Genomic DNA, 12,989 nt, shown 5'->3' with positions numbered 1-12,989 from the left:
ATAATCTAGTTTATCTATTCTACAATTTTGAAATCCCAGTCTATCCCTTCCTACTCCCTGCCCCCTTGGCAACCACAAGTTTGTATTCTATGTCTATGAGTCTGTTTCTGTTTTGTATTTATGCTTTGTTTGTTTATTTGTTTTTTTAAGATTTCACATATGAGTGATCTCATTTGATATTTTTCTTTCTCTTTCTGGCTTACTTCACTTAGAATGACATTCTCCAGGAGCATCCATGTTGCTGCAAATGGTGTTGTGTTGTCGGTTTTTATGGCTGAGTAGTATTCCATTGTATAAATATACCACATCTTCTTTATCCAGTCATCTGTTGATGGACATTTAGGCTGTTTCCATGTCTTGGCTATTGTAAATAGTGCTGCTATGAAAATTGGGGTGCAGGTGTCATTTTGAAGTAGGGTTCCTTCTGTATATATGCCCAGGAGCAGGATTCCTGGGTCATACGGTAAGTCTATTCCTAGTCTTTTGAGGAATCTCCATCCCGTTTTCCACAGTGGCTGCACCAAACTGCATTCCCACCAGCAGTGTAGGAGGGTTCCCTTTTCTCCACAGCCTCTCCAGCATTTGTCGTTTGTGGACTTTTGAATGATGGCCATTCTGACTGGTTTGAGGTGATACCTCATCGTAGTTTTGATTTGCATTTCTCTGATAATTAGTGATATTGAGCATTTTTTTCATGTGCCTATTAACCATTTTGTATTTCTTCCTTGGAGAATTGCTTGTTTAGGTCTTCTGCCCATTTTTGGATTGGGTTGTTTGTTTTTTTCTTATTAAGTCGTAGGTGCTGCTTATATATTCTGGAGATCAAGCCTTTGTTGGTTTCATTTGCAAAAATTTTCTCCCATTCCGTAGGTTGTCATTTTGTTTTACTTATGGTTTCCTTTGCTGTGCAGAAGCTTGTAAGTTTAATTAGGTCCCATTTGTTTATTTTTGCTTTTATTTCTATTGCTTGGATAGACTGCCCTAGGAGAGCATTTTTGAGATGTGTCAGATAATGTTTTGCCTGTATTTTCTTCTAGGAGGTGTATTGTATCTTGTCTTATGTTTAAGTCTTTGATCCATTTTGAGTTTATTTTTGTGTATGGTGTAAGGGAGTGTTCTAGCTTCATTGATTTACATGCTGCTGTCCAGTTTTCCCAACAGCACTTGCTGAAGAGACCATCTTTAGTCTATTGTATATTCTTGCCTCCTTTGTCGAAGATTAGTTGACCAAAAGTTTATGGGTTCATTTCTGGGCTCTATTCTGTTCCATTGGTCCATATGTCTGTTTTTGTACCAACACCATGCTGTCTTGATGACTGTAGCTCTGTAGTATTGTCTAAAGTCTGGGAGAGTTATTCCTCCAGCCTCTTTCTTTTTCTTCAGTAATGCTTTGGCAATTCTAGGTCTTTTGTGGTTTCATATAAATTTTATTATGATTTGTTCTAGTTCTGTGAAACATGTCCTGAGTAATTTGTTAGGGATTGCGTTAAATCTGTAGATTGCCTTGGGCAGTGTGACCATTTTAACAATATTGATTCTTCCAATCCAGGAGCATGGGATATCTTTCCATCTTTTTAAGCCTTCTTAAATTGCCTTAATCAGTGTTTAATAGTTTTCCGTGTATACTGTGGAACTGCTTTTATTAGACTAGGGCACGCAGGCATTCACGTGGGCAGGAGACATTTGTTAAGCACCTGCTGTATGAATGAGAGATAGCCCATACACTCAGCTCTTTGTCAAGTAAGGGAGACAAATGCAGAAGGAAGGGTGAAAGAATGAGTTTGCTCCTGATTCTCAGGTTTTAATGGTCAAATAGGGCACAAGTTACCATTGAATATCATGTGGCCGAGATGCAGGGTCAGCACATCCTGAGAGCATTATTGTCTGTGTGATGCAAAAGACAGATCCTATAAACTCAAACCTTGGGTGTAAATGACTCTTGTAAATTGTCCATGGTAACTGTTAACCTTCCTCTTTTTTTTTGACTGATATTTTGTGGTTCCCCCTTCTCCCTCCCCTATTACTTATACTTTTTTTTTTGTCTCAGAAAAAGGATTATGACATTGATGGATTGGTAGTATGATTCATTAATTTAAAAAAAAAATCTTCTTGGAGGGGAGGGAATAGCTCAGTGGTTGAGCGTACTTAGCATGCACGAGGTCCTTTGTTGAATCCCCGGGACCTCCATTAAAAAAAAGTAAGTGAATAAACCTAATCCCCCCCACGAAAAAGAGTAAAAAAAAATTTTTTTTAAGATAAGGATAAAAACAGAAAAAAATTTAAAAAGAAACTCTTAATATTTGTTTCTTTGATGCCTACTCCTCAGTGATGGTGGAATTTTGTTGTTAGGATGTGTGGTAAGATTTGACAGGTAACGTCTCGCATCTCAGCACCTCGCTCACCCACCTGGCTCTGTCCCCTCAGGTGATTTTGGACTTGAAAGGTTCCGATTACAGTTGGTCGTACCAGACACCACCCTCTTCCCCGAGCACCACCATGTCCCGAAAATCAAGTGTCTGCAGGTAAGTGAAGCTGCGCCGCGTGGCTGCTTGTGGGACAAGATGCTTTTCTTTCTTCTGATGTGAGCAGTGGAGCCGCTGCTGAGCTCCGAACGGGAAACGGCGTCATGATCAGGTGAAAGGGTCCCGTCTTGGTCTTGGTCTCCCTCTTTGGTCTCTGGAATCATTTTGGGTCAGAAGGAAAATTCCATCAGGCCTTAGACTACGGACACGGATTTCTCTCTCAGCTGTGTTGTATGGACTTTCCCATTTTATGAATTTGCATTGGATTTTCCTATTAAGCAGAGTGAAAACCACAGGGGCTAAAATGGGGCAAACAGTGATGGGTTTTTGTGCAGATTCATCACACCATTGCCAGAACAAGTGACGGGAGGAACAGTGGCTCCTGTCCTCCTGTCCCCCCAAATTGTTGTCTTGGTTTCATAAAATGCGTAGAATTCTTCAGCTGCTCCCACCACTGCCACCACCACCGTCTCTGCTCTGTTAAGTCCTAGTGTTACCTACAGCCTCACAGTGAGAATTCACTGGAGTACTTCTGCCATCAGCAAGACAATTTTCTGTTACAAGATCATTCTTGGCTTGCTGGCTGCAAAGTTTATTGTTCTCTTCTCGAAAGGTGGAAACATCCTTCTGTGCCACTTCTTTCTTGGTACACTCCACCCACTCGTCTTTTTCTTTGCCTTTTCAAAGCCAAATGAATTCCCGCTTCCTGTGAATTAGCACTGAGAGTGGAGAGCAGGGTGGATCTGCCGGATCTGCATACGATAATGTCTCTGTACACCCACGTGTGTGTTTTGTTTCGTATTTGAGCTTGTGCAGTGTACACGGAGCAGGAAATTCAGACTTACGAGGCTACATCCTGATGTTCTGAAACCTGAAAATGTTGGTTGGTTTCTTGTCATCTTTTGTGGGCTCTGTGTGTATGACACATCTACTGTGGGTTTTTTTTTTTTTTTAATTGAGGGTTTTTTTTTAAACCAAGAAAACTTTATCTCATTAGTGTAAGACAAAGATGCATGTCTATCTTTCCTTTCTTAGAGTTTCAGTTTCAGTAGAAGATCATGTTGCACAAACAACGTCAGCCTTGAGCTTGCTGCAGCCGAGTTGCAATGAGCTTTGCTGTCAGTCTCCAAATGCCCTCTTCTGGCCGACTTGGGGGAGAAACAAAAATTATGATAATCATCCCCAGCAGGAATGATTTCCTCCGGTACACTCCCTTGTATCTGTCGGAACATTCGCACCAAGTAATTCTAGTGCAGAGCAGACACACGGCCCTCGACTACCTTATTACCTGTCAGAGTCTGCAAAATTTGGCAAGACTCTTTTACAGGGATAAGAGGAGAAACCACAAGCTTTCTAATCCCAGGCTGGGTTGTTTATTTCACGCCTTCTGATGCTTCTGTAGCTGCACTTTGTAGGTCTGCTCTGCCTGTTTGGACCATGCAACTCTGTTCAGTTTTCTGGGTTTCGAAATCTGAGTGATTAGACGGGATGGAGGACATACTTCTTACGGCTGGAAATGGAACACAGACAGAATACCGGTGGGCGTGTGTCATTTTCTGACATCCTGTTTACTGTTCCATCTCGGAAGCAAACAGCTTAGATGGATGTTCTTTAGTCACTGAAAGCTGCCCGCCTCTTGCCAGGTGTCCTCTTATGCCAGCCCACAGACATTTTAACAGAGACACCTGTGATCAGAGTCAAGCCATTCATTAAAGCACCAACTTTGTTAATAAAATGTAAAACACATGGACACAAACACAGTCGATTTGCTGATATTCTGTACAGGGGTCTTAAACTAGGCTCACTTTGGATGAAATCACCTTGAGGAGTCTCTTACTGCAAAGTGATGGTTGCCCAGAGGGAACTTGGACTCCTGGGCCCAGGTGGTCCACCTAAGGGAGACACTTGCGTGTTCCAGCCAGGTCAGGCTGCAGCCTTCGTGGTTTTTGCTTCAGGGCCATTGCTTTTGCTAGCAGATGAGCCCTGTCTCTCCATGCCACAGACATCGGGTCCCCTGGCTTTAGTGGTAGACAACACGGCCGAGTTGGGCCACACTTGACTCTAGAATCACAGGCCTCCATCCTGGGATGCCTCATTGCACATTCAGAGCGCTGGGTTCCGGCAGCTGGTTTCCCCCTTGCTCATGGGAAAGATCCTTTTGTTAACGAGCTTAATGATTCAGTGTTTTGAAAACCTGGCTTACTGTGTATGCTGCTGCTTGGTGCAGGGAGCTGACTGCGTGATGTTCTCCCCTGTCTGCCCGTGTTGTCCGGTCCCTCCTCCCCCTGCCGCCCCCGCAGCAGCCTGAACAGCGTCAACAGCAGCGACTCGCGGTCCAGTGGCTCCCACGGCTCCCACTCGCACTCGCCCAGCTCCCACTACCGCTACCGCAGCTCCAACCTGGCCCAGCAGGCGCCCGTGCGGCTGTCCAGCGTGTCCTCCCACGACTCAGGATTCATATCCCAGGACGCCTTCCAGTCCAAGTCGCCATCCCCTATGCCGCCAGAGGCCCCCAACCAGGTAAGGGTGCGCTTGGCTCCAGAAACAGCCATCACACCTGAGGCCCAGACCACCTTTGATGGCTGGAACCAGAGAGGGATCTTGGCCTGGACAGACCTGTCTTCTGACCTCTGGTTTAATTTCTCATTTTCAAATGTGTTGTTCCCAAAGGGAGAGACACTGTAAGGTGGAGTTGAAGCTTATGATCATTATGCCGGTGATGGTTGAGTCACCTCATTGATTTGGGGAGTTTTCACACATACATAGACAGACTCAAAGAGGCTTGGCCACTCTCTGCATCCCTGCCAGTGCCCGGCTGAGCATGATGCTGAATTTGATGGGCATTTGTGCAAGTTGACTGAGATTCTGTAACTGAACAGCCTCGGAGCCCTTCCTTGGCACACTTTGCTTTCTTTGATCAGTTTGTGTTGAGAATGAGAGAGCATCTTCAGTGCCCATGCAGATAATTCTGTTGGCACCTTGCTTCTGGGAGACAGAGAAGTGTTGTCTCTTTGACCACAGTTGGGTTAGATGGTGCTCGATGCCCAGCTCAATGGGTCCAGCTGTAGCAGAAGACAGGAGCTGGGCAGGGCATCGAAACACCCATCACCTGTTCTCCTCTGTCCTTTTTTCGTGCCAGTGGGTCAGCCTCTAGATCAGTAAGCAGCACGACACACACTGGGAAACGTGAACATCTAAGGTGCCCCACAGTGCCATCTGCTGGGGAGTGTGGTAGCTTCCAGCCCATTGTGTACATTTTGAGGCTGGCCACAGCCTTTGGTCCAAGGTCCTTGGCTTCAGAAGGTCATGTGCTTGTCTTGTTCATCCAAGTATCCAATTTGCCTAACAGTCACTGAATATCTCCTGTGTGCCAGGGCCCATCCTAGGAGCTCCTGCCAATGACCACGCAGAGGGTTGCCATCCCTGACTGTTGTTGAAACGGAGGCTCAGAGATGTAAGCAACTCACCTGAGTTGCACAGTTATGTGAGCTGCAGGTTGGGGCTGGTTTCTGGCAATGGGTCCAGCGCCCTTTCTGCATCACCCCAGCCACAAGGTGCCCCTGGCAGAATGTTTTGGGGATCACTCCACGTAGAGGAAGCAGCTGAGGTGTTTTGGGAGCCTGGACCAGAAGGTCATTCACCTAACGTGTCTGACTTTGATGAACCCAGAGTCGCTCAGCCTGGGGCTCCCTGTGGCATTTTTCAGCCGTCCCCGGGGACCGTGGCCTCTGTCTTCCTGGGATAGAGACGCTCAGAGCCAGGAGCTGCAGCTTTAAGTTCTGATATGCTTGTCCCAGCTGGGATTCTTTGGCCAGGTCTCTAAGGTGTCACCCACCCATCCCCTGTCCACCCCCTCCTCCGTCCCCACCATGTGCAGCACTAAACAGCACCTGCATGCAGGAAGAAGAGCAGGAATCTGCAATTCCTCAAAGGCTTTTCTAATGCACAGCGCAACTCTGTGTCTATTTTTAATCAACTGACAAATTAACAAAGTATTGTACGTTGACATACCCTTTCTAAAAAAGAGGCCGTGTGCTTCTGCCTTGCTGTGCGTGTGGATCAGGCTGAATGAAGCAGTATTTCTGCCTCCGGTAATGTTGAGGGAAGCAGAGGGCAGCTTCCTGGGATTTACTTCAGTCTGAAAGCCAGTGCCCAGGATATGCTTGACTAGTAGTTCTAGGGTAGCTTTAATAAACTCAGGGATGCTGCAAGATTTAATTGAGAATTCTATTTTTTTAAAAAGGCATTATGGCTGCTTATAAGATAGAGAGGAAATTTAAGGAAACTACAAATCACCCAAACCAGAAGATATAATCTGGAAGTAGTATGTTACTTTTATTTGGGTGGGAGGAAGGGAGCATATCCGTAAGGGGCGAGATGCCTTCATCTCTCCACTTGGGTACGTGGTGTGAATGAAGGCCATGTGGCAGGATGTGTTCCTAATTCTCCCATTTTCCTCCACTCTGCCCTTTTTTTTTTTCAAATTGTGCCGCATACCCCCAGGAGTGGTGGGACCCTGTCTGTCACGAGGCTTCTGCCCTAAAGCCATTCACTCCATCAAGGCATGGGACTCTTTAGAAGAAATGAGCAGAGGTCAAAAAAAAAAAAAAAGAATCTGCAGGCATAGGATGATTTACTGGTTCTTTTTTCAAATTGAACATAGTTGAACAGTTGGTCAGGCACTGCATTCATAGACACACATATGCATAAGATCTCATTTAATCTTCATCTGATACATATTATTGATCCCTATTCTAAAGGGGAAAAAAAAACTGAGGTTTAGAGAGATTAAGCCCATGGTTCCCTGACTGGGAAGTGACAGGAAAAAAAGAAAACTTCAGTCCAAACCCTTCAGACTTCAGATCCTGGACCAGACACTGAGCTAGGGGAGCGGCCAGGACGTCCACTGGGCGGCCTGTCCTTGCTTTGGCTCCGCGGAGCCGCATGCATCATGGCGTGCTTTTGTGGCTCCTTCCTTTTGCGGGGCGGGGAAGCTAAAAATCTGTCCTTTTATAGGAACCTTTCTTTGGTGGGTAAAAGGGATGGACAGAAACACGGATCTGGCCTCCTTAACAGTGATTACAGGAACATGTCCAGGAAAATAATAGAGAAGCTCAGACTTACACAAACGGGGTTGAGATTGTAGTTAGCAGTGAAAAAACTTAAAGCAAATTCCCAGGTGGGCCCAAAGCACTAGCCCGGGGGACCCACTTACATGGAAGAGATGGTCACTGTCACCCATCCGTTCAGCACTTTTAAGCAACTGCCATGTGCCAGGACAGGACCAGAACGTCGAGACGGAGTGGGGAACTAGCTGGCATTCTCTGCCTCAGCTGAAGGTTAGGAGACTGAGCTAGGAGCAGGTGCCCTGGCTGACATTGGGAGACTGGCAGGGACTGGAGGTTTGCTAAAATCAGCCTGAAGAGATGTTTTCCCAACCCAGACCTCCTTTCTCTAATGTCCCATGTCTCGGCAGGATGCTTCCAGGTCCCTCCCTACAATGGCCACCTGAAAGATTGCCCTAACCACGAGGCTTCACTGCCCCAGACCCCTAAATCACTCCCCAGGCAGAGAAACCTAAAAAATGTGTTTTGTGAAGATGCAGCTTTGTGGCTGAAATCCACCCCCTAGCAATCCAGGGGTTGGACGTGACGGTGGGAAAGTCCAGGAATTGGAGCCATTCTAGGCTGACAGGGAGCAGAACCCCAGCTAGGGGTCAGTCCTCCACCATCAGTAGTACCTGGGCACTGACAGATATAAAAGGCAGGGCATCCTTCAGGAGAACACAGGGAGCTCCAGCACCTCCACCAGCCTCTGCTGTGCCTGGCCATGTGACACACACACACACACACGCACGCATGCACGCGCGCGCACCAGCCTCCTGGGGGACCTACAGGATGGTGCGTCTGGAGCTCCGGGTTCTCAGACCTCCTTTCCAGAGCATGGCAGCCTCTGTGTGGGTGCAGCTTTGGGGAAAAATAACCATAATCCTCTGCTTCTCTCATCCTTCCCTCTTCTGTGTACCTGTCTGTCTCTCTCTCTCTCTCTGTGCGTGCCCTTCCCCTCCCACCCCCACTTTTTTTTTTTATTACTGTTTTTTTTTTGGTGGCGTATGGTCCCTCCCCTGCAGCAGAACTCGTCCAGCTCGGCCTCCTCCGAAGCCTCGGAAACCTGCCAGTCGGTGAGCGAGTGCAGCTCGCCCACCTCGGTCAGCTCAGGCTCCACCATGGGCGCCTGGGCGTCCACGGAGAAGGTGACCGGCTGGGGTCCCAGCCTCTCCCCCGTCCCCTGCCTGCTGCTCCCCGTACAGCCGCAGGAACCCGGAAACTCACGGTCTCCACCAAAAGTGGCCCTTCTTGGGGACAGATGGAGGGACAGGGATGAGGGCTTTTTCCATTACGGGTACCTGGCTCCTGAGCAGTGACCTTGCAGTTGTCCAGAGGGAGAGGAAGGGGTTTGGGGAACTCAGAGGTGTGAAAGCTTCTTCCCAGAACATAGATGGTCATCCATCTCTAGTTGGTCATCCATCTCCCCCACCTTGCCCTCCCCTGCACCCCGCCTGCCGTGGCCTCTTTGTCATCATGCCATTGGATGTGACATTTCACTGTGTCAGGGGCTTTGTGCTTTCCCGCCTTTTAGTTTGCAACCTCCCCCTTCTCATCCCGATTTGGAATCTGCTTCTTAACAGTGTGATGATTTTGGAAACTTGGAATGAACAGCTTCAGCTGACGCTTTTGAATTTCCAAATTTGCCTAATGAGATGAGCAAATCACCATCACTGTGAAATTATTAGTGAAATAATCAAAACCCATTGAGCGTGCTGCACATTAAGGATGCTGATTTCCAGACCCTTCTAAAACGTAGACAGAACATTTCCTCAATCGAATACTTAACTTGGTGTCAAGTAAATGTGCGTTCTTTGCCCCGGGGCTCTTCTCTCTCACATCGTGGGTCATCCATGAGCAGCAGAGCCCTGGTGTTTGTTTTGTTTATAAATATTCAAGTCTTCCCCATCCCTTGAATGTCAGTGCCATCTTGTATCCCCCCACTCATCCTGTTATATTAATTTTTTTTCCTTTTTTCCTTCCCTTTTTTTTTGTTTCCAGTTGTCTAACGGGTTTTCTCACTGTAGTTTATCAAGTGAGTCCCATGTGGGGCCCGTAGGGGCGAGCCTTTTCCCTCATTGCCTGCCCGCCTCCCGCCTGCTCCCTCGGGTCACCTCTGTCCACCTTCCAGACTACGCTCATTATTACACCACTGGGCCCGGCATGTTCCCGTCATCTCAGATCCCTAGCTGGAAGGTTTGTGTCTCCCTCCCTCCCCTTGCCCTCTCTCCCCACTTCATCGCCTCTGTGCTCACTCCTCTCCTGCCCCACAGTTCTCACCCTCTCACCCCTGCGCGGCAGCCTCTCCGTCACGAGTGGCTCCCCGCGTGGCTGCCGCGCACACCCCCTTCCGTCCTTTCACACTCTGCCTTCTTCCCCAGAGCACCTCCTCCCTAAGGAAGTTCCCACTGGGGAGAACCAGGAACCAGCAGGCAGCTCCAAGATCGGGTTTCCACAGGGAGCTGAGATGGGAGGGGCTCCTTTTCCCTAGACTTTCCCCGAGTCCCTTCCTGGGCCGTGGTAACAGAACCATACCCCAGAATATGTTGGGTTTATTATATCTTAAAAGTCCATGCAGACTTTATTTTTAGTCTCAAATGTTTATATTAAAACATGTTTGATTTAATACAAAAAAATTTTTTTATATCATTTCCTAGCAAATCCAATTGATGCCGGGAGGATATTCTATTTTGAGAGGAGGTCCCCAGTTTGAATAGTAGACCCCTAGGTGGCCTGCAGTTTGAGCAGGTCTTGACTTCATCCCTCACAAGTGTGGTGCGGACCCCTCAGATTCCTCAGTCTTTCTTCTGACCCAGGGGCCTTCCCCTCCTTTGTGAGGACCTCAGGGGGCACATTCTATAGTGCCTTTTGTGGTTGTTTCCCTGAGGTGAGGTTCAGCTGCAGGGAGAGTGACTGAGGTTCCTTTAGTGCCCCCTGGTGGCCCCTCCACTTAAGTAATGTCATTTGGGCCCCCAGTCGGGGCAGGGTGTCGGGTGGAGGGGGTCCTCAGACGTCAGAACGGAGGGCTGTCCCTTCCTTCAGGGCTCTCCACTGGCTGGTGCCTTCAGACACCTCAGGCCATTGGTCAGCAGTTTGGTGGCTGTTAACTAAGAGTCTCCCACAGGCTACCTGCCCTGTTATTGAGGGATTTCCGTCTTGGGGCAGATATGAGGAAAAGGGAGCTACCCAGGGGGCCCCCAAAGGATTTTCAGCCCCCTTCTTCTAGAGTCGGGTGAGGGCACAGAAGGGGCCGCTGGCCTGTCCCAGCCTGGGCTCCCCTCGAGGGGCCCGGCAGCCTTCTGTGGGTGGGCAGCGGTCTGGAGGTTCCTGGCCTCCAGGTGGAGGCAGGGGCCTGGCGCCTGACCGCGCTTGTTCCACTCAGGACTGGGCCAAGCCAGGACCTTACGATCAGCCTCTGGTGAACACCCTTCAGCGCCGCAAAGAGAAGCGAGAGCCAGACCCCAACGGGGGAGGCCCCGGTGCTCCGGGGGGCGCGCCTGCCGCTGCTGACGAGGCTCAGAGACCGCGGAGCATGACCGTGTCGGCCGCCACCAGGGTGACGCTCTTGTTCTCTGCAGCTGGTCGGGCCCCTCCGGGCCTGGCGGGGGCCACGTGCTGGCTGGCATCTGGAGGGACCCGAGCCCCTTACGCCCACTCCCTGCTCTGCAGCATTTAGGAGGCCCCCAGGGAAGGCCTTGTGTGGGAATCAGACTCGTAGAACTTTCTAGAGTCTGGGGAGGACCCAAGCAAGCTGACAGTCCCCGGGCCCACAGACAGTGGTGGTCACGGGAGCGGAATAGGAGTCCCATCGTGTGCGGAAAGGCTCTGGGGATATTGGATGGGGGACTCACAGCCCTGGTGGCTTGTCTGTCTCTTTCCTCCCGCCTGCAGCCTGGTGAGGAGATGGAGGCCTGTGAGGAACTGGCACTGGCCCTGTCGCGGGGTCTCCAGCTTGACACCCAGAGGAGCAGCCGGGACTCGCTTCAGTGCTCCAGCGGCTACAGCACCCAGACCACCACCCCCTGCTGCTCTGAGGACACCATCCCCTCCCAAGGTAGGAGGCCGCCTGGGCTCTCCGGCCGGGCTTCCTGAGCGGCTCCAGGTGAGGAAAGGCGGTGGCCCTCCCTGCGGGGAGGAGACAGATGTGCAGAGTCAGTCCGGCCGTAACAGAGCATCTTGGAATGCTCTGGAGGGCTTGTCTGTAGTTGCCCGTAGCTGTCATCCAAGGAGGTGGCCAGACTTTCACAACTTCGCTTGTTTTTCACCATCAGGGTACAGGGTGGTTCCCAATTTGTACACAGACAGGTGCTGTTAATGATAATGGCATCATTTGTGTTTTGGCACTTTTTGCTAAACACTTTATTTTCCCATTTAATCTTCACAATCACTTGTGTAACAAGTATATTTATCCCTGTTTTACATACATGGAGGTGAGGGTCACTCAACTGATAAGCAGAGCTAGAGTTTGAATCATAGGGTTCCAGCCAAATTCTCTGTGAACCTGCCTCCCTCATTCCCCTCCCCAACACACACGCACGCACGCATGCACGCACGCACTCTAGCAAGATGGCAGTCCGACCACCTGGAAAGATCTGTGAGAATTGGCCAAGCCTGTTGGCAGTCCGTCAGTTTGGCTTCCCAGGGTACATCTGGCCACGTCTGGAGACATTTTTAGGTGTCACAGCTGGAGGGGATGCTACTGGCATCTAGCAGATGGCCAGGATCTGCTGCACAGCACAGCCCGCACCCCTCCAGCACAGACTTGCCTGGTCCAGATATCAGCAGTGCTGTGTTCAGAGACGGGCTCTAACATGTTTAGTCCATGCTTTCCCCTCCCACATGACCCCATTTTCTGAGAGGAACTGAGCACACCTCACTGATGGAACCTGTCTTTGTGCCTTGTTTGGGGGGATGCGTTGCCAGTAGCTCCGTTGTTTTTCTAGCCCTCGTCTAACGAGGCGATCGTGAGGGAGGCAGTAAGGTCAGTGGTGGTTCTGAGATTTGTTTCTTGTGCCGTGTTTCAGGTGGGAGGGTTTGTAGACGTTATTTCCTCTTTCCGCCCCTTTTACTCCTCCTGGAGACGCTCGGAGGTGTCCTGGCAGTTTTGCGTTCACTGCTCAGCAGTATCTGAGTGCGGGCCTGCTCTGCCCAGCACTGCTCTGGGTGCTCAGGGTTCCCTCGGTGAACAAGACAACGACCCCGTCAGGGACTTCATAGATGGTGAGGGCACCTAAGGATGGCCCAGGTACCCCGGGGAGGCTTGGGGTGAGACGGCAGTGAAGTACCTGGCCTCTCTCTGGCGCCTTTTGTCCTCCCAACACAAAAGAATCAAAAAGCACAGCCTCTGCCTTGGCGATTTCTG

At 49.6% G+C, this 12,989-nt stretch overlaps 1 protein-coding gene across 11 annotated transcripts in view; it reads left to right on the top strand.

The window, feature by feature from the left end:
• Window positions 1-12,989, top strand: part of MTSS1 (MTSS I-BAR domain containing 1) — a 148,448-nt gene that overhangs the window by 132,688 nt on the left and 2,771 nt on the right. For 3 of the 11 annotated variants that reach the window (XM_015245398.3, XM_006211393.3, XM_006211394.3), the window contains 5 exons: window positions 2,425-2,522; window positions 4,823-5,042; window positions 9,629-9,823; window positions 11,010-11,183; window positions 11,519-11,681. In XM_015245398.3, the coding sequence (XP_015100884.1) occupies window positions 2,425-2,522; window positions 4,823-5,042; window positions 9,629-9,823; window positions 11,010-11,183; window positions 11,519-11,681 (850 nt within the window). Of the gene's footprint in view, window positions 1-2,424; window positions 2,523-4,822; window positions 5,043-8,655; window positions 8,776-9,628; window positions 9,824-11,009; window positions 11,184-11,518; window positions 11,682-12,989 lie in introns of all 11 variants that reach the window. The other 8 variants (XM_031691302.2, XM_031691304.2, XM_015245397.3 and 5 more) reach the window with 5 other exon arrangements.

Source organism: Vicugna pacos, chromosome 25, assembly GCF_048564905.1.
Source record: "Vicugna pacos chromosome 25, VicPac4, whole genome shotgun sequence".
NCBI lineage: Eukaryota > Metazoa > Chordata > Mammalia > Artiodactyla > Camelidae > Vicugna > Vicugna pacos.
Note: the sequence above shows the minus strand (reverse complement) of the source record. Positions and strands in the feature narration are given on the sequence as shown.